This window comes from Petaurus breviceps, unplaced genomic scaffold, assembly GCF_028583685.1.
Source record: "Petaurus breviceps papuanus isolate PSGF00001 unplaced genomic scaffold, PetGlider_PUasm1.0 103, whole genome shotgun sequence".
Classification (NCBI taxonomy): domain Eukaryota; kingdom Metazoa; phylum Chordata; class Mammalia; order Diprotodontia; family Petauridae; genus Petaurus; species Petaurus breviceps.
The window spans coordinates 5327514-5349154 of NW_027185588.1; the positions used below are offsets into that span (position 1 = coordinate 5327514).

Genomic DNA, 21641 nt, shown 5'->3' on the forward strand with positions numbered 1-21641 from the left:
GGGCTTTTTGAACAAAATTCATGAATTTTAGGCTGCATCCCAGGAATGGACTATTGGGGACTAGCATTAGAAGGAACCATCAAGCTGATGGGAATGTCCAAGGTAGGACTTTCACCAAACACCACTGAATAAATGAATGCAAAGTTAACACATGCATGAAGTGTGTGTGAAAAGCATATCAAGATGGTGGGAATTTTGGATGAACTTAACTGAAGGGCTAGAAAAAGGTAAAAGAGACCAAGAACTAATTCGAAATGGGGTAATATTTCTAGAAGGAAATATTGCTTATTTCTCCCATTTCTAGCAGGAAAAATTCCATGCTGCCCTTGAAAATTCCTATTTAAAAAGTAAAACCTCCCAGAATATTCATTAATCTCTAAGCTCCAGGACCAAAAAGAAAGCAGCATAAAATACATTCCTTACTTAGGAAGGTTCATTTCAGACACGGAAGGGAAAGGATGGGACTGAAAACAGATTCATCGAATGTCAGAAATAGTGGGGAGCGGGGCAGCTAGGTAGCACAGTAAGAGCGCAAGCCCCAGAGTCAGAAGAACCCGGATCGGTTCTGGCCTCAGATACTTAACACCCACACAAAAAAAAGCTGGCCATGTAACCTTGGGCAAGTTACTCATCACCAACTGCTTAAAAAAAAAATAGTGGGGAGGACATGGTATCCAAGTCAGGCTGGTCATCTGCTACCAGGTCTAGAATCTTTCCTCCTAAATCACTGTGCTAATGTGTTAGTTTATTTTTAAACTTTAAGACATACACATCATAGGAGTCAAAAGTGTTAGATGGACATGTCAGTTAAAAATTCACTCATTATTTCATGACTCTGAGCCTGATTTGTCAGGTGAGGGTGGTGAAAAGTTGGCACTCAAGCAGCTCAGTAGATGTAGAAAAGGAGGGAGGCAAAAGTACTAATATGTTCATTGCTCCCCTTGACCATAATTGCATGTCAGAAAAGTTTTTTTAAAAATACACTCAACTAATAAATGGGAGGCAGCTGGATTTACATTTAAGAGGAAGAACAGTAGCAAAAAACAAAACAAAACAAAAAAAGGCACAATAAAAAGATAGGAAAATCAGAAGCAAAGAATACGGAAGAAATTTATTGAAGCACAAAGTACAGACTGGCCAATAACTGCTTTCTACAATCCCAACAGTAAATAATAGAGCTACAGGAAGGTACAAAGTTTGTTATAAAATAGTTTTAATTCAATTCTTTTCGCATTACAAACATTCTCTGAAACAGGCAATGGAATTTGTTTGTGGTCACCCTCCCCCCACTTTCACAATACTGAACCTGGAATAGCTGTTATCAAAATATACAATACATCTGTTCACCATAAAAAAAAACTGGGTTTTGCTGCCCCCTCATGTCTTACAACAGGTATAAAAAAATTATAAATATGTACACCCTTTGTTACTCACATTCTTTACATGCAAACACAGGGATCCAAAAGACAGACCCACAGTCGCCTGGGTGCTGGGCTTTCAACAGATTCACTTGGTATCTGGCAAAAAATAAAAACCCCTGCCCGATTGCTGAGTTATTTTACTCGCAAAATCAAAATCAAAAAAAAGCTTACGACACAGGCCAACCTCCTCACTTGCATTCCAACAAAAAGCCAAATGAGGTCTGAGAACTTATCTCCAGCTGTGCACATAAATTCACATGGGAGATTCACATGAAATTGCTTGTGGGTAAGATGAGGAGAGGAAAGAGCAGGCCAACTAGGAAGGCAGGAGACTTAATCCCAAATGGAGGAGTTTGGTGATGGGGCAAGCAATAACAAAAAACACAAAACTGAAATGCAGATTCCTGCAAAAATCAGTTCCCAAAGGTGACTTGGTTGCTCCTGGAGAAATCTTTCAGCTAAACCAGCACAGGGGATTAAATAACAATTTTTAAAGGCTGTCACAATAAAACATCACTGCTCGTATGGAAAATTTAATATCCCACTCCTTCCTACCAGCAAGATGGAAAGAGACAAACTACTACCCACATTTTATGCCAGCAACCCAAGACAAACTCTTACTCGCTGTCACATCCTTCCTTCCAGCACAGTTCACCCCCATAAGAGTTCAGGGAGGAACTAAAAAGGTTAAGACTTCAAAACCTTCTGTGCTGGGCCAGCCAAGAGTTTTGGGATACCATGACTATACCAGCACTAAAAGGCAATTAAAAAAAAAAAAAAAAGAAAAGAAAAAAAAACTTTGGTCCACAATTTGCAGAAAAAAACCCTGAAAAAATGTATTAAGAGATCTCTTTCGCAGATAAACAGGTTAAAGGTTAAACAAAGATGTAAGGCAACATCGGATTTTATGAAAAAATAGAAGGCAGAATGGTATGGGGAGAAGCAAGGACCATACAGTAAGGCCACCTGAACATAGTACAAGTTGGCTCAGTCCACTAGATGTACTCATCTGCTGCAGAATTTACAGATGTTTCTTCCCTAAATTCTGAATCTGAGGGGGTGGTTTTAAAAAAAAGACAGAGAGAGAGAGAGAGAGAACTTTAGCCTGGGTCCATTCACTCAATCCAACTCTTCAGAAGCCACTGCTGTTTGCTGCTTTGAACATTTACATCTATTTAGCCCAACCTTCCAATCCAATTAGTTTCCCTTTACTGATCAACCACACAGCCATGACCAAAGCTTGATAAATCAAAACTAAATTCCTGCCCTACAATTTCACTTAATTACCAAAGAATAAAATAAAAGCACAGTATACAAAGGTAATACCACAAGAGTAAATTTAGATTACACTTATACCATTTTTAATCCTCTTCTATAAAAGTTACTTAAACTATCTTTTGCATATAAATGAAAAAAAAAAAAAGATTAGAATATTTGGTCAACTGGAATATTGCTAGGCACAGATGACAGCAACTGCATCAAAAGTATAATACAAGAATTCAAACAAATGCTGAAGACAAGCAACAGGGACGATGGTAGGAACTACTTGGTCTCAAGAAAGGTCAAACTGGAGTCATAAATATGCCTCAGCTTAACTTAGGGGGCTTTACCCTACAAAAGAAATCCCCAAAAATCACTAAATGCACCTACAAATTTGGAAAAATTAATGCTGATTCATCTTCAAAAGGGTTCAATCAATGACGAAGAAAGTTTAATAAGCTTGATCAAGTCATAAAAGGCAGGGGCTCAACTGCTGTCCAACACGAATAAAAATAGGAAATTGACTTGCTCAGACCTATTTGCTTGTTCAATTGAATGTTTCTAACCAATCCCACTGACTTCTGCTGGAAACAGAATACCGATGGAGACACATTGGAAAGATACATGATACTATGCAGATCATCAGACAATTCATGGACAGTAGAGACAATGCCCAATATTTTCTTTATCCACCTGGCCAAGTGTTCATCTGCTCTGAGCAGAATGAGCTTCTCATCATCCCCTTCAATGCTCCAAGCTCAAAACCTATCTGCTGATACACCACGGTAGTTCCCTGCTTTCCCACTCTCCCAAAAGAAAAAAAAAGTTTAAGGCACAGGATAGCAGAATCCAGGATTAGGAGCATGATCCTAAACCCAGGACTGGATAGGTTAGAGGACCCATCCCATACTTTGCAAGATCCTGACTCTCAGGCGACAGAATAATCACACAGTGGTTTGGGGTCTTTAAAGGCTTGACTGGGTAAAGAAAATTAAAAGGCATCAATGTGAAACCTGATAAAAACTTGTTAGGATTCTTTTAAGGGGATAGGGAGAAAATTCCCAGAGCAGTTTCCAAAAAAGCGTAAACTTAACTTGTGATTTTTCATCATGTAGCTTTTGTACAAGTCACCAAGATTGTTATCCCACCACCGCAAGGTTAACAATGTGAATTAGATTTAATTTTTTTAAAAACAGGTAAACTGATTCACTTAAAAAAATAAAATCTCTGGTCTTTTAAGGTCACTTCAGCTGCTTTTAAAGTGGCTTTTAAAAATCTGGAATGATGGAAGTGATCCCAGGTGCTCAGCCTTTACAGACCAGCTGAAACCCTGGGGTTCTCGTCAGTCAGGTTCATTCTGTCTTGTGCCTTCCCCAATTTTAAATGGTAGACTTTGAGAAGGACACACGAAGGTGGTGGTTTTCTCCAAGATCATGGTTATGAAGGTCAATAAGGGACTGAATGGCCTCTTCCACTGAGCCCATCTGGATCAGAGCCATCTTCCGGTCCTTTCTGCCAAGACAAAAAGCAAATAAACCCAAATGCTTCATTACATTTAAAAATGTCGGGAAGGTAGTACATTCTTCTCAAGAACCTGTTTTTTCCCCGCATCTAACAGTGACTAAATAACTTTGATTCCAACTATTAGAGAATTCAGGAAAGGTTTTGTTGTTCTGTTCAGTGGTTTTCAATCATAGTTGATTCTTTGTGACCCCATTTGGGGTTTTCTTGGCAAAAATACTGGCATGATGTGTCATTTCCTTCTCCAGCTAATTTTACAGATGAGGAAATTGATACAAGCAGATGTTAAGTGACTGGCCCAAGGAAGGCACAGCTAATAAGTATCTAACCGCTGGATCTGAACTCGGGTCTTCTTGACTCCAGGTCCAGTACTCATCCACTGTACTTTCTTTGAGAAGCTATTTTAAAAATTATTATACACACTTCTCTATTGTGATTTCCTCCCAATATACCAATTTGAAAGAGTAATTTTAGTATTTGTTTACTTACTGGAAGAACTTGAATCCTTTGACCATTCCCCCATTACTTGAGAACAACATCTTAAGGTCGTCTTCAGATATAGAAGGTCTGAAAGTGAAAAAAGAAGATACTTTACCATTTGCTACCTTTACTTCATTCCCATTCTTTATTATGGGAGTAAAGTGAAAAATATTGGAGAACTAGAGAATTAATCTCCCATCCTTGACAGATGGTCAGTTTCTCACTTAACTCCCCATAAAGTAAGCTATACTTTAGCTAACTTGGTCTGTTAAGCAAGCTCCTCCTTATATTAAATCCAGTTTCTACACCCCCACAAACCACCCCCTTGTTGCAAGAGATCATGTGTGATTTTGCCCAGGACCTGTGATTACTATGGCACAAGAAACCCAAGTTTTCCAATAAGCCCAAACATAACCCCTTGAAGAGTTGACCCCAAGATTTAACTGACTTGTCCAAGGTTAAAGGACCAGGAAGCAGGGACTGAACTGGCCCCTTGGCTGCTCATTGTCAACTGAATGATGCTGCTTTTCTTTTCTTTGGGGGAAATGGAGGACCAAAGAGAGGACAGAACTCTTTGCTTAAGGGTGGCTGGGACAGTGGTAAAAATTGAGAATCTCATGGCTGTGTTCACCTGGTCAGACACAAAGCCTTCATTCTACTCAAAACTCAAAGCCCTTCCCTTCTGGAAGGTGAGAACATACTCCATGAAATAGGACTTTAGTAGAAGACCTAAGAAACATGTTTCCAACAAAACTACCTGATTCTAAGCTCTGAAAAAGGCATTTCCTAATTTCTACTAAGAATATTCTTATCACCTGGGATTAATATAATGGTTGTTTTGTAAATAGAATGTCAATTCCACCATATATAAAATCAAATATCCTATCATGCTGCTTTCCCCCCAAAACAGCTTAAGATTGCTGATGAGTAAATTAAAAGTCTGGTGTTTCTAAACCTTCACAATGATGCCCTCAAGGTCAGTTTCCCAAACTGCCCTCACCTCCTAGTCTTGTACTACAGATCCTTCTCTCATAGAAAAGCTATCCCTAAATAAAAACAACATATATATATATATCCTAGTCATCTTTTCACATCCAGAGTTTTTAATATAATGCATATAAAAATAATGCTTTGTAGGGGTGACTAGGTGGCGCAGTCTGTAAAGCTCTGGCCCCGGAGTCAGGAGGACCTGGTTCCAGCCTTAGACACTTAACACCCACACAAAAAAACTATCCATGTAAGCTTGGGCAAGTTACTTAACCCCAACTGCCCCCCAAAGAAAAAAAAAGATGTTTTGTGAACTACAGTTTATAATTCAATTCTATAACCACCTTCCCAAGTGGAAGGCACTGGAATAGAAAAGACACTCAAGATATTCCAACAAATGCTGGTGTATACTTACGGTATATTAGAAAGGTGCAGGGTAGCAGATGGAGGAAAGATATTTTGAAAGTTTTTGGAGCCTGGTTTCTTGAAACGATGGAGGGGTGAGTTTCCATAGTCTTTAGTCAAACCTTGGTCTTCTTGTCCTTCACGGGGAAGCTGAACTGTCTGGTGCTTGGAAAGAGTGATTCTGATTGGCTTCCCATGAAGTTTCTGTCCATTTAGATGACTCATAGCTGAAAAAAGGTGAGATGAGAGTGGGTTTTTGGGCACCTCCCTTTGTTCCCAATGTGGAAATGTCATTCAGTACCTTCTGAAGAAAATCACTAAGCTTGGTCTACAACAGAAAACTCCTGTTCTAACTATAAAGTACCAGTTGTGGTCATTGTCCAATAAAAACAAGGTTATTTCCAAACATTCTTACTTTACCATCAATTGAAAAATCCAAAAGAACAAAATTTAGTCATTACAGGAACATTCTCTGAATTTATCAAGACATGATTTAAATTTTCAAAAAGTTCTTCAAGAAGACCATATAAAATGGAAGACCAGGTCTACAATATGCCACCTTGGCTAAAGGCAACCCTCCTCTCCTCTACCCTATAAAAATAGGGTCCATTTCTGAGGATTTTCCAAATTATGAGAACAATGAATAAAGCAGCCTTACCAAGCTGGGCTTGGTTTCCATCTGCCATCTGAACCAAGGCATTCTCTTTCTTATTGAATAAGATCTTCACTCGCTGGACATCACCATAAACGCCTTCAAAAATTCAGGAAACAAGACAATCCTTAAGTAATTAACAGGCTAGGAGAAACTAATTATAACTTCTATGAATTAACCCAAAAAGGAAAATAAAGACCCCAAAAGAAAATCCCATATACAATATGACGAGTCTTATTTCAATGAACTTTACAATTTATTCTGCTAGTTGTAAGAAACCTATGTGTAGCAGAATTGTGGAATACTGGATTTTAGTAAAGTAAAATGTAAGCCTAACTACCAGAGACTGTCAATCTAGCATGCTACCAATATATTTCTTCTCTTAAAAGACATGCAAAGCAGTAAACCATGCACATCTAAGGGATCACAGTAAAATAAATATAAAAGGCAAAACTATAATACAAATGAAATTACGCATTCAAAATGGCAAACTGCAAACAACTGGACATTTGAGGCATCAAAAGTAATCTCAAATAAATGAAACAAAGTAATAAAAAGTGTGAATAATAACATACCGAAAAGAATAAAGAGGCATTGGGGTGTAACTCTCTTTAGAGAACAGCAGAGCAAGGCAGCGGAGGGACAGGGGAGAAGGTAAGGAATCGAAGGGGAGAGCGGAGGTTGCACAAATCGTCCACCACGAGGAAGGGCAGTCCCCGCAGGAAATGGCGAAATTGGTTGATGGATGATGAAGTTTTCAAGATGGTTAATATTGAAGGGCAGGTTGGTTTCCGAAGAGCAGGGTTTTTTGGAAGGGGAATTTTTATTGTGTGTTTTGTTTTGTTTTGTTTTGTTTGTTTCAAGCAACAACAGGAAGCAGAAGTACCGTGCAGTCAGTTGGCAAAGAAATTCCGGATCAAGGGTAGGAAAAAAAAATTGGGAAAGGGGAAGGGGAGAAAAGAAAAAAAGTAGCAAAAAACACAGGTCAGTAAATACATAAGGAAATATGTAGTGTTCCATCAGTAAGATATAGAATACTCTATACAATACTTGTTTACAGAAAGTTATTAGGTGTTTCCTAGTGGAACACAATGATAAAGAAAAGTATCTTTACTTGATATACACAGAGGACAAGAAACAATATTGGTGCAGAGTGACTTCTAAAATGCCAAATTGTTTTTCGTAATAAAAGTGACCCAAAAGCACAATTTCTGCTATCAATCTGGCTTCTTGTGGTTTTTTATTCTGAAAGAATACACTTTTAAAACAATAACACTATAAGATTTTGCATGCACCAACTGCACGATGCAAGCTGAGAAAAACTGGAGTCATCAATTAACAAGGAAGTACTAGCTTGTTCTTCCTTTAGATCCCCCAGAATACAGTGTTTTAAACAGGTGCAAACTCAGTTCCAAGATGATCCCACTAACGGACCAAGTTTGGGTTTATAGGGAAGAGGGGGACAGGAGAGAAAGGAGTAACCAGTCCCCTTTCTGATACTTCATCTTAATTTTTCCAGTTTGGGTTCCCAAAAGTTCCACCTATATTATTAAACTCACTCCACAAAAACATTGTCTCTTACTAACTGGTTACAAAGATAAGTTTCTAAAAACATTGATTACACAAGCAATGAATGACAAGGTTCAAGTCTGTTAGTTGATAGCTTCACTATAAGTATCAGTTTTTCTAGCTCAAAGATAAGCTGGATGGATAGTAAAGAACTCATCAAAAATGTAAAAAGGCATGACATAGTCAATGGTTCCTTTCATTGAAAAGTAGGTGCTAGAATCTTCTATTAGTAGATAGCAGATTGGACTCAAGATATTTAACCCAATCTAGCACTGAAGAAAATAAATGACCAAGAACAATAAATTTCAACTATTTAAGGAATCCTGGCCCTCCCTAATTATTCTAAAATTGTTTCTACTCAATACCTAGTCATGATGATCACGATCCCAGTTGGAAAGGGATCAATTAGGAGAGGGGGAAGGGCAAAGTCAAAGGGAGGAAGGTGTGTCCTTCAGAGAGAGAAATTGCCCTATCTCATGCCTTATAGAAAACAGTGAAAGAGGGTCAGATGAAAAGAATGGTCTTAAAATATTAATTAAATGTTAATCCCATCAAGAGTTAAGTATTTTGAGCATTACTCTCTCATCCAAGCTCTTTGAGGCAATTTATTAATTTGATATAAAATTAATACATTTCCTTTCATATATGGTCTATATATTTTCAAATATCACCAATTCCAAGGTTTCTTCCCCTAGTGCTAAAGGAAATTTTATACTTCCAATCCAAAAACTTATTTGGACAGAAAGTCACCAAATAAAGTTTGGTTAGATTGTATCCTTTGGTTTTCACTTCAATTTTGCTTTTTAAAAAGATTGCCTTCACTGGAAAACAAAAAATATTTCAACTCTGAGTAAAATTATAGAATTGAAAATGTAAATTCAAGGTGTTAGGGGGAGAATAAGAAAACTTCAAGCAATCTTCGGAAAGGAAAATAAATAAGCAAATGGCCAGAGGGGGAAAAACATGGCAGGAGTACACAAAAGCCAAGCTGGCAAGGTTTAAAGACATTTACAGAGAGTAGAGTGCAGGAACAGACTCTCTTCATACGTAATTTAATATTTCTTTTAAAAACTCTTGTAATGAAAAAGAAGTTTAACTAAGAGGAACCAACCATCACCAGTTGGAAAATTAAAGAGGATAGGGTCAGGATTCCCCTTCCTTATAATCATGAAAATGAATGATCCAGGGTTTTGTGATATTACCCCATTTCTAAAGAAATCACTACTAAGATGAGCCAGGACCAACCCTACTGGCTTTTCTAGTTTGACTGCTTCCTTAAAGGCAATGAGATTTAAGGTGAAACATTCTGAAAGTTTCCAGAAAGCAAAAGTTAAGAGTTGACTGGAATAAAAGGGGATAACAAAGCTCCACTAACCTCTGGGTTCAAGTTGCTAACCAGCAAGACAGAATTCCCTGCCCCTGTGAGGCCAGGAATGGCAATTCGCCCGGCTGCAGCCGCAGCAGCAGCTGCTGATGGAATCGCCAGTGGAGCAAGGGCTCCGTGAACATTTGGTACGGAGAGGCCTGGAAATTAAAGAGAAGAAACCAATATAAAACCAGTACATAGCCTATTGTTCCCTGGCTGCAGCTGAGGGAAGAAATTTCAATCTTCCCAGTGCCATGCAAATGATAATGGTTAAAAGCCCGTTTTCCTATAAAAAACTAATACTAAGGCTGTTAAGTAATGTTTATTACTTTAAAACTCTTCCAATGATGCTTACTGTTTAATTTTTAAACACAACCTTACTAGCTTCAGAATTCTTAATTTCTACATGCGATCAAACATAGCACAAAGCTTTGGGTCCATGAGTGCAAAACAGAAGGAAAAAAAAAAAGAATTACAAGCAGCGTGTCTGTAAACCATACTGACCAACTGCATGCTGAGTACGCCATTCTTCCATGCATATAATCAAATACATTAACACAGAATATGCAACTGGCCCTCTGGAGGCCAAATGAGTCAATTAGTCTCGGTCCACTGTCATGTAAGTAAAACAATCTTCCACTCTTATGGGCAACAGCATGGATAAACCACCCAAAGGGCACCAGAATGATTTCCAAAGACGAATGGGAGAAAGCATAAGGAATTGCCACACGGAAACAAGAGTACTTGAATGAAAATGTTTTTAGGTGTGCCCATTGTCATCATGCTTCTTAATCTCATGTATGCTGTTTGCTTACCAGGCCATTTATTCAATTTACTATGAATAAACTTCAACCATTCAGTTCAGGCCATCTCCCCTGGAAGCTTGAAAGGGAACCAGAACCACAGAACACTATCAAGTTAACTGGCGATAAGCGAGGAGGCTCTCGCCAACATGAGACTACAAGCATTAGCATCTTGAAGGCTCTCTCCTATTCACTTACTGTCATCAATAAAAATAAAAGTTCACCTCCATATATTTTCCTACCACTTCAATTATTACCCTGGTGTTGCTAAGCAAGGCCTCCCAGGAAGTTGGCTTCCCCTCAAGTTACCTGTGCACTCAGGACTGTTTAATTAGGAATAGTTCTAAATTGGTTGGTTTTTTTTAAACTGTCATGGGCATGGTCTTTTTTTTTTTTTAATGTGGTGTATGTGTGTTGGGGGGGGGATTCTTTTGTGGTTTTTATTTTGCTTTTACAGTGAAAAATGGGCATGCATAATCAAACTACGGGTGATGATCACAAAATTCATGAATACCTGCAGCTTGAGGAATTGCAAAGGTGGGAGGGAAACCAGCTCCTGCGTATGGAGAGGCAGAGATTATACCAGGTGCACCTAGAAATAAACGAAATACTAATCATCGCACCCACAAACCTCCAGGAGAAAATGTCAGAATGAATCCCAAACAACAAGAGATTGTACTGAATATACACCATGCTTTGCTTTAAAGGGAGAGGCTCAAAATTTAAAAGCACCTTTTTATGTTCTCCATACGCGGTCCCCCCCAGTGTATTATTTTTAAATAACCAATGAGTCAAAATAAAATTTCTCTAGGATTCTTAATGGTACTAGAGCGCACTAGACACAGCTAATTAGAAGGGGGCTATTATTGTATCCTCAAATGAGAGAAGGCATTTAAAATCACTAGTCATATTTATAGGATATAAAGACATCTATCTAGGCCCTAGTTTATTTCTTTGCTTGTGTAAAAAGTTAAACATTCTTTCCCCCACCAATTTCTATTGAATTCCTAAGTAAATGTCAAAAGTCAGGATGTCATAAAGCACAGAAGCTGTTCTTGCCTGGGCTCAAGGGTTATTTACATGTTTATCTTCGGAAAACCCTAATTTTGGTGCCCAAACTGAAATGTGACAGTGGAAGCGTGGCGGGTTTTTCTGCTTTACGTGCTTCACAGGGCTTATTGTTGTATATATTAAACATTCCTTTCAGCTGTGCAGCAGGGAACTTTTTAGCCAGTGACAGATATGAGCAAGTTGTTTCTTACTAATACTTAGCACATAAAAAATAGTATCAGCAGGTTGGCATTTCAGATCAGTATGTGACCACCAGGCTTACTGAAGCTCCAGAAGCTGCTAAGATGGGAAAGAGTCCTTACCAAAGGCTGCTGCCATAGTCTGGTCAAGAGAAGGCTGGCTGTCACCAGATGGCAGATCTGGACGGGTATAGTCTCTGCTTTTATCATTGTTGTATTTCACATTGAGGCTGGTGAGTTTAGAGAAGTCAATGCGCAGTGTACAACAGGCATTGTAGATATTCTGCCCATCCAGAGACTAGAAAAAGAAGCCAGAGATAAAGAGCAATAAAGAGACCAACTCCTATCATAAGGTCAAACCATTTCAAAGGAAGAAGGAAGAAGGCACTACTAAATAACACTGGAAGCACTCACCAATTTAGCATGCTGGGCACTGACGGGGTCAGAATATTGTAACAGAGCCTGGAACTGGTTGTTCTTGGTGAAGGTTATTATTTTCAGTACTGTGCCAAACTTAGAGAAAATCTGTAAAACAAGTGAACGTTGGCAAGTTACCCAACAGTTCAAAGGCTGACTCAGTATCTGTTATACAAATAGCTAGATATGACCAAGTATGTATGATTTGCATTCAAATCTGAAAAATCCTAACCTAATCTTAAATTCTTTAAAGGGAAGTTGGCTTAAACAGAATGAATGTTCTAGAATATCAAAAGCCCTTTGCAAAACCTTTCTTTTACATAATCATCTCTAGGGGTTCCTAACTTTGAGGTGAGAATATTTTAAAATGTTTGAGAACTAGGGGCGGCTCAGTGAGTAAGAGCACCAGCCCCAGAGCCGGGATGACATGGGGGGATCGAATCCAGGCTCAGATACTTAGCACCACACCCAGAAATAACTGGCCATGTAACCTTGAGCAAGTTACTTAACCCCAACTGCTTTAAAACACAAAAACAAAAACAACAACAAAAAAAAAAACCACTTCACTTTATGAAGGATTATGAAAAGCTAGAGTCAGCTTCATTCTCCATGCCAAGAGCATTAAACAGGAAACATACCTAAAGCAGTGCCAAGGGGAAGCCTAGAATTGTAAATAGGGCACAAACAAAACCTATGGTCTTTATCTCTAATTTGCTGTTACCCATAGTTCAATCTCACCTGGTGAAGTACATCCAAAGTTACTGGGTAGAAGAGATTTTCTACGATGATCCTCAAAACTGGACTCTGGCCAGCCACTGCCATTCCTGCATCGGCTGCTGCAGCAGAGGCAGAGAGGGCCAAATTTCCTGACTGAACAGAGTTTACAGCTTGAAGTGCTGCCTGGGCACGCTGTGGAAGACATTCCCATCTGGTTAGTACTTTCCTTGTACTATGTCCAAAACCTACAGGGTATTCATACTATTTCATCACGTGTAGCCAATTCTTCATTTGCATACTGCTACTACAACCACTACCACAAGCTGAACAACAGAGTTCCTACTTCTTATTTGACAGATAGTCCTCAGGGATAAACGGCAACACTTTCTAATGCTGTAATTTCAAGCCTATAATAGCTAAAATATCTTTAAAAGTCAATATGCCAAACATAAGATATAGTACACCAAAACTTTCCCATAATCATTTTTCATTTTCAGTGTTTTCCTTGGGTTCATCCAAGGCTATGAGTGTAAGACAGTCTTAACAGGGCAGACCCACAGAACAGTCATCTTATTATACAGAGGCTCCACACTGTGTCTCTTCAGTGTTCCTGTCAAAGGCACAGGGAAAATACAAGAAAACTAAAGAATTTCCAATATAATTTTATTCACTGATATGGAGTTTTAATGTACACAGAAAAGTCAATTCAAAATGTGACAGTCAAATATTACATGATATAATTAATTAGGTGGGACTATTAAATCAAACACATATTTTTTCCTTGAGCTTTCAGAATCCTATTTCTACTAAAATATCCTTCCCTCTCCAATCAATACCAATCATCTTTGCATTTTTAACCAGTCAGAGAATGTATTGGAACCTGGAAGGAAAAAAGGCATCCATACTCTGGTCAATTTATGTTGCTCACTAAGATAATTCTAGACCTCTTACACCTCCAATCTTATTTGTAATTGTTCCTTAAGAGTCAACATCTATTTGGGTAAGAGTCCAATATTCAAACTCAACAAGACTAAAACCTTTCTTATCCCTAACTACCTAGATTTGCTTCTTCCTGTTATACCTATGTTTAACACCCCAGGATAATCTCCCTGTTCTGTATATTGTTCCACAACCCAAAGAATTTCCAACAGAAACTTCCAAAGCAGATCACAACTATATAACTTCTCTAAACTCTTCTGTATGGTTTTCAAGGTCTTCCATGATCTGATCCTATCCAACCTATTCAGCCCTCTTTGCTAAGCGCAAAGATCCTTTTCTCAGAGTTCAAGTCTTCTTCCGATCTGATTTTTTCATTTCCATGCTCCATGGTTATGGGTTCTTGATACTACCTTTGATCATTCATACTTGCTTTCACCATCTAAATTCTACCTACCCTATCCTTCCCAAGCCCAACTTAAATCCACTTTAAGAAGCTAGAGCTCAAAAGCTCTCTCAGAAACCTTATGCTGGTACAAATCATCTTATTATATAACAGCCTTAATTTGCTTTATGTCTGTCTTGAGTTTTTGGGAGGGAATACCAATCCTTCTTATCTGTGGGAAAAGGTGTTCCCAAGAATACCTAGTAAGAGACCTCAATGTGTGGGTGGGGTGTGGAAGAAGCAATTGAGACTCAACAGTAAATGAGAATTAATACTCACTGCTTGGTTTGGAGAGTTGTCTGTTTTGAGCTCCTTGTGGTTTGAGAATTGAATGTAGATAGGCTGGCTTCGGAGGACAGGAGTCACTGTGGTATAGTAACTTACCATAGTGTTCGATGCCTCTTCTGTGTTCATTTCAAGGAAAGCCTAAAAGTTAAGGATCCTTCAGTGAGTTGGTATAAACTAATCAATCAGTAAGGAGGGGGAAATGTTCTCTTGTAGATGACCATATCAACTCCTGGGGCCCAGAAGTGATGAGATTTGCTCAAAGTGATAAAAAGTATTTTAATAGCAGGACTATGAGTAAGAAATCAATTCTCAGATCTCAAAGCCAAGACAGTATGATTATTTAACACTGGGGAAAAAAACAACAAAAATCATAAAAAAATTTTTGAACAATCTGACATTTTTTTTACTGGCTACTGAGTAAATCCCATCTTCATAAAACCCATGGGCACTCATTCGGACTCATGACCCCACCACACAGGTAACCCAGTGGTCCCAAATAAGTAAAGTCAGAAGGGCTTATACTGAAAAAAGCCTATACCAGTCTAGAAAGGACCACAAGTGGTTTATCTTTCTTAGTTAGATAGGCAAGATTATTTCCACACCACAGTGGGATTTATGAAAACTTCCCCATTTGCTAATAAACCTTAAAGCAAATAGAATGGAATCGTAAAAAAAAAAAAAATGGGAGTGGCTCACAGTTTTGAAATGCTACCTACTAGGGAAGAATAAAATGCTAATCTAAGGTTCATTATCAAAATCAACTCAGACTCAGTTCATGCCCCTTCCTATGGAAAAGGATAGAAAGTAATTTTCCTGGGATTAAATCTTACTTCCCATGATTTGGGATTACTATCCTGACTCTACTATTACCAACACCAAACAGAGCTGCACACTTAGGAAGAAAAAAGCATGTGCTATTGAACATCAAAGTAGAGAAGATTTAAGCTTAAGAATACTGAATTTGGAGTCCAGACTACTTACTACCTGGTATTGTGTTTTTGTTATGCTTCCTTATCTAGGTCTGTTTCTTCATCCACAAAGGGGGGGAGAAGATAGTTAACAGTTCTTAAGATTCTATAAGTTCTTAAGACTTTTCTATGTCTTTCTTAAACAAAACACACAAAAGGTCAAAATTGGAAGAGAAAATAGTTTAATAGTTTGCATATATTGTTTAAAAACTGACTTAAAAAAATACTGCTTGTTTACAGTATTCACATTATCTCATTTGATCCTAACTTTAAATGTGATGTAGATAGTTACCATAATATTTAAGATAAAGAAACTGAAGTCCAGAAAAAGTAATTTACATGAGGGTATTGATTTGAAAGTCAGGAGCAGATCCAGGAACAGAAGATCTCTGCTCCAAGAAGAGCTGCCCCAGGACTAAAGAAAAACTGAAAAGGTTTGTCTGAGGAAAGACTATCACCTGCCCTCATACATGCCCTTATCCAGATAAAGGTAGCGTCTGAAGTGCTATTAGGCTCACTAAATACTATGAGTTGACTGAAAGCCAGCTTATACAGCTTTTGCTGAAATTTAAAATTGATTTGGTCAATTTTCTAAGTCTTAAGTCTAAGGTTAATCAACATAATTATATTCCAAATATACTTAACATAACAGAAGTATCAATACCTGATTTTTGCCTTTCAGCATTAGAAGATTGGTGACCTTGCCAAATGGTAATCCCAGGGAAATAACCTCAGCTTCTGTGACGTCACCTGGGAGTTTTCTCACATGGATTACTCGGGAAGGGACTCCTGTGCTTCTGTTATCACCTTTGAATTTCTTGCTGTCATTTCCATTAGCTGAAAAGAAATGTTTTTATAACCCTGAATATTAAGTGAACTGCACTACAATTAAGACCAACTCTCAGTTGATATTAAGTTTTGTCGAAAATCTGTTTTTACTACTATTACCAGCCCATTCTTGACTAGGAGTCAAACCCCAGGGGCTTTCAGCACAATGTTCATCTAACACTATACAACATTGTTTCTTGCTCTTCATACACCCTTCAGAATACCATTCAACCTCTTCATACCTGAAGCACTCATATAAAATCATTCTGACAAGGACAAGAGCCCTTTCCATTTGTGACTGGAATAAATTCTGAGTCAAGTGATCCATTCTCAAATAAAATTCAGTAGACTGATTCTAACCACCACAACCCCCACCCCTTGCAGGGATCCCAGAAAGTACCTGATTTAGATGAAAAACTTCCAGGGTCCAGATTTAATAAGAATCAATGCAACATACCATTTTTCCCTCTCCCTGCTTTAATGTGTTTTCTTTTAAAAACTGAAAAATTCTGACTCCAATAGTCAAACCAAACTCCATACTATTTTAGTTATCTATTTAGAAAACCCAAAGATGCTAGAATATATAAATTACCCTTTTACTCACATATAAGGAAAAGAAATTTTAGTACAAAAACTTTTCTAAAAAATTTCCTAAAATACAAGAATCAGGAAACATCTTAAAAGATTCAGTGGCCCATAAAAAGAATTATCACAGCCTTTCCTTAAGTTTCTTTCATGCTTCAAGGTTCACAAGTCAAACTACACAAAACAAGCAGCACAATTCCTAAATCAGTTCAGACCACATTGCACCAGCTGAAACTCACTATATACAGGTTATGCCATCTGCTTTAGTGAAATAAGTCCAAACCATGAATTAAGAAAAAAGTGACTTATCAAAGATAAAATATTCATTAATTCCCAAGTTCATGATTATATGCTTCTATAAAGTAATTCCTTTAGCTTTCCTAAGTTCCTTTGATTAACTGTGGACTCTGGGCAAACTGATATTTGAATGCTCCAAATTCAGTTCCCAAGGTAGATGAAGGAAGTATATGAAGCAGTATATAATGTAGTAGTATAGTACACAAATGTAGTATACAATGAAGGAAGGTGGCTCTTATTTACTAGAAAGAGATTCCCGGCACACCAACTGGTATGATGAATGAAGGAGAAGAACAGGCTACTAAAAATTTCCATATTTTAACATCTGGCCATAGGTTTCCAAATACTTTGGCTAGCAATTTTACCTGCAGAAGCAGAGTTGCTGCTCATGATAAAGGGTCCGTTAGTAACACAAGTAGAGAAAAGCTCGTCAGATCCCCGCTGGAAGAAAAAAGGAAAAGGATGAGTTGTATTTACTAAATTTAAATATTTAAAGTACTTTGAGAAGAGAACAATTCTGAAATCAGATTACAGGGCCAAGTGATAAGATACAGTACTTCTTGTAGTGCTAGCTTAGACCTTCAAAAGTAGACTTCAATGGATTCTAAGACCTGTGTTCAACATGTTACCTGAAGTGTCAACTAGCCATAAGGATTAGCAGGATGCAAGTTCTCTGAGAGGAAAAGATTAGCCAGAAATTCTGACAGTCCCAAAAGACAATTATTTTAAAAATGTTTTCCCTAAAGTCCTAATATTAAGATAGACTATTTCTTTGCAGGTTAAACCAAGCATGACAATGGAAGTGTGTAACATTTGAGATCCCTCTCTCTACGGATTTACAAGATGTTATTAGCTAGCAATTACTGGGAAGTCAACAGATATTCCTGAATATGACCAGAGGGTGGTCCTGAGAAGAAAGCAGATGGGCACTAAAATTCACTTCTCAAGTACCCAGGTTCTTCCTGTCATTTTCTAAAGTCAGTTATATTTGGGGTCCATACAACAGAAGTTTTTAATAATCTTAAGTCCTACCACTGACATTTCTTTAAAATTCTTTCCTTTAGTATATAAAGCAGTATACAATGAGGCTCCAAAACAGTGCAAAAAGCATTTGTCCATTTATGACCAAAGCTCTGCTAAAAATTCAAAGATTTCATTTGTCTTGAATTATCACATAAAGCTAGACTGCAGTGATCCAATGAGTGACAAAGAACTCCTTGTGAATAGGAAGCTGGCTACCTCCATTTCCATAGCCTGCAATGCAGCCAACAGGAAGATGCCCTATTTTCCAGCAGTTCCAATGAAACCATACCCTCTGCTTTGTCACATTTTCAGAGATTACTCAAAACACTATCTCTTTTATCAAGCACTATCCAGTGACAAGTGGGGTAACTGTATCACTTCAAAATACAAGTGCTATTTATTCAGTCATTCCAGTGTCTAGGATTCAAACTAGGTCAAAAGAAAAAAAAAAAAACAAGTTCATAACTGTCTACAGAGAAACTAACTTTGATTGAGTCCCCACCTCCAAATGTGTGGAAAAGATAAAAATATATCTTACTTTTTTTCACTAATTCAATTTTAAGCAAAACAAGTTCTTTGAGGTTGAGACAATGATACTGTACAGAAAGTCATCAAAAGCAAAGAAATACTCCACCCTCTCCCTCAATCTGAGAGAAAATACTAGAATGATTATCATTTCACAAATCACACTGGAACTAAATAAAGCACCTGTTTACTTTGAAGATTACTGAAAGATTTTATTGGGGGAAAAAAAGTTAAGCTAAAAGGGTAATAAAGTTATAAACACATTTCCTGTAAAACTTTTTAAATTATTGTAGAACAAAGGTGCACACTTGCACTCCAAGTTACTTCTTTTTCCCCAACTGCACTATTTTATTAAAGTTACTGCTATTCAGAAAAGCAAGATCATTTAAGCCTACCAGATAACTAAACTGATAATTTTTTTAAAAGCCCCCAATCTACTCCAATTACTAGTGTTATCTTTGTGGCCACATGAAACATTATCACTTCAAAATTACAAATTACAGGATGTCTTCTCTGTGACAGATCAAATGGAGTAAAAAAAAAAAAGGGGGGGGGAGAGTGAAGATAAGCACTTTTAATTTAGTTAAGAGAAATTAATAATTTCCTTGAGAGCTTCAAAAGTTACTATTTTTTACTCTCAATTTACAAAGTTGTCCATGGTTTTATGAAACAAAGTAGATGAGATAATAAATTATAATAATAAATATTATTAAATATAATAAATGAGATAATAAATCTACAAAAACACCTTCAAGCATGCACTGAGAAAAAAAGTCAGCAATTTAAAAGTCAAGGACTGTTCAGTGTGCTTGCTTTTCTCAGCAAGAGAAGGGAACACAGCATAAGCAGTGGCATAAGGCAACTTTACATCTATCTCCCTTCAATATCCTTCCCCATCCAATTTTACTTTCATTTTACTTATATAGCCCTACTTGGAACTAATTTAATTGTCTGAGGTCTGTTACATACTACTACACCAACAGTAAAACCCAAAGCCTTACTTTTTACCAGGGTCAAATTCATAAAGGAAACAAAAGGAGTCTTCTTTAAAAAAATTTTTAAGAAAAGTTTTCTTAAAGAAAAATCACAGAAGTGAAAATAGGATAATTGTCAACCAACTTTAACCAAGATGACTGGTTGAAAATATTGTTAATTATTAAATATCTTAAATACAGGAAAATTTTTAGCAATTTTTAGTCTGTCAACTATCTGAATAGCATTGGTTGAAACTGATCTTTTATGGTAAGACCCTCTAGAAGCAAAGGGTTTTTTTCATAGTTTTGGGCGGGCATCCTTAGATGAGGATCAATAATGAAATTCAAAACATCAAAAAGCCACCAAACAGATCCTTTCAAATGCTAGAGTAGGCAGTATAGGCCTGAGACCTTGGAGGTTTTCCAATAATGCAAGACTCAAAGTCCCTTTCCCAGAATTACCTCAGAAAAATCCTGGTCTGTACCAACTATGAGCCTCCAGACTTTCAATAGGATGAGATCCCGGATTTAAAAATGAAAAGGACCAGAGGAGTAATTAGTCCAATTCCCTCACTTTATAGTTGAGGAAACTGTGCAAGGTTACATTAGCGGGTTAGAATTTGAACACAGATCTTTGACTCCAAATATGTTCTTCCATTGTACCCAATTCTCTCCACAGAAATCAGCTTTTTTTTTATCTTTTGTTAAATGGGTCATCTAAGGCAAATTTTAGGAGAAATGTATTCAACCCTTTATATGATCAGATTTCCAAGTGACCTTTAAAGTTATCTACTACAATCCCCTTATTTCAAAGATAAGGAAAAAGATAAGGCTGGGAAAGGTTAAGTGATTTTTTCCAAGGCCTCACACAGAAGGAAATAATCAGCAATTTCAACTTCTAAGTCTCCAAATCTAATACTTTCCATACCACCACCAAAAACAATGCAACTAAAAAGATACCAGTGGCACAAGGACATGTGTAATATATTTTTAAGAATCATATCTTATACCTTTAAATCACATTAAATGAAGATTAAATGTCTGTATCAGTACAATTCCCCTTACTCTCTCACCCCACCTCTAACAAGGAATTTGTTTTTGAAGGTGGAATAAAGCTGTGATCTGCAGAGACCTGTATTAGATCTTGCTTCGATAAAATTATTTTTTGTAAATCACCAAATGCTATCAAAAAAGGGAAAGAGGAACTAGCATAAACAAAAAATTTAGTTAAATCTTAGTTGTTCCATATTATGGAACTCATTCTAGTAGGGACATTAAAAGCACAGAAGACATTAGCTTTCATTTATGGTAAAATAAATCCTAGCAACCTGCCCGCTTATATTTCTACTGACAGGTGATAAACACTATTTACCTGCAAAAGTGAAATCTGATAGATTATCCAGTTCAGATTACTACAGAATGGAAGAAATCTGCTTGAGCTAGAAACTGTTTTGAATGGCACTTTTTTTGTCCTAGGAATTTCAGGGTTGCTCCCACAGAATTTATTAAGTTAATCTTCAATTAGCTAAGCAATCCTTCTAATCTGTTCCTTCATACACCTGCCCTTTTTTTGCCATTTACTATCAGCTAAAGAAATTACTAAATAATCTATATGTCCACTAGTACTTTGAGTACTTTGAAGGTAGGAACTATGCATCATTCATCTCTATGACACACATCCCCCCCCACCCAACACATGAACCAAGAATTCAAAGAAATGCTGAATGAAATGAAACATCCACATTCTGATCTAAAATTCATAAGCGGTAGTGAGTCAAGGACATAAGAACTTCATTGCTTGATTAAAAAATTGACATTTGACATCTTTAATGTCAGCATTTAAAAAAAAGTCTCTTATTCCTCCCTATTTAAGCCCACATATGATTGCACCTCATCCAAAAATATCATAATTAGGTTAATTGTT

General features: G+C 37.3%; 1 protein-coding gene across 3 annotated transcripts in view; it reads right to left on the minus strand.

Moving 5' to 3' along the window:
• Window positions 1–1085: 1085 nt before the first annotated feature.
• PTBP1 (polypyrimidine tract binding protein 1) overlaps window positions 1086–21641 on the minus strand; it is a 32787-nt gene continuing 12231 nt past the window's right edge. For 2 of the 3 annotated variants that reach the window (XM_069100970.1, XM_069100843.1), the window contains 13 exons: window positions 17561–17636; window positions 16150–16322; window positions 14509–14655; window positions 12870–13040; window positions 12129–12239; window positions 11838–12012; window positions 10979–11056; window positions 9671–9819; window positions 7302–7335; window positions 6733–6825; window positions 6085–6301; window positions 4692–4769; window positions 1086–4193 (listed from right to left, as the gene is read on the minus strand). In XM_069100970.1, the coding sequence (XP_068957071.1) occupies window positions 4061–4193; window positions 4692–4769; window positions 6085–6301; window positions 6733–6825; window positions 7302–7335; window positions 9671–9819; window positions 10979–11056; window positions 11838–12012; window positions 12129–12239; window positions 12870–13040; window positions 14509–14655; window positions 16150–16322; window positions 17561–17585 (1584 nt within the window). In that variant the 5' untranslated portion in view covers window positions 17586–17636 and the 3' untranslated portion in view covers window positions 1086–4060. The remainder of the gene's footprint in view (window positions 4194–4691; window positions 4770–6084; window positions 6302–6732; window positions 6826–7301; window positions 7336–9670; window positions 9820–10978; window positions 11057–11837; window positions 12013–12128; window positions 12240–12869; window positions 13041–14508; window positions 14656–16149; window positions 16323–17560; window positions 17637–21641) is intronic. The other variant, XM_069100915.1, reaches the window with a different exon arrangement.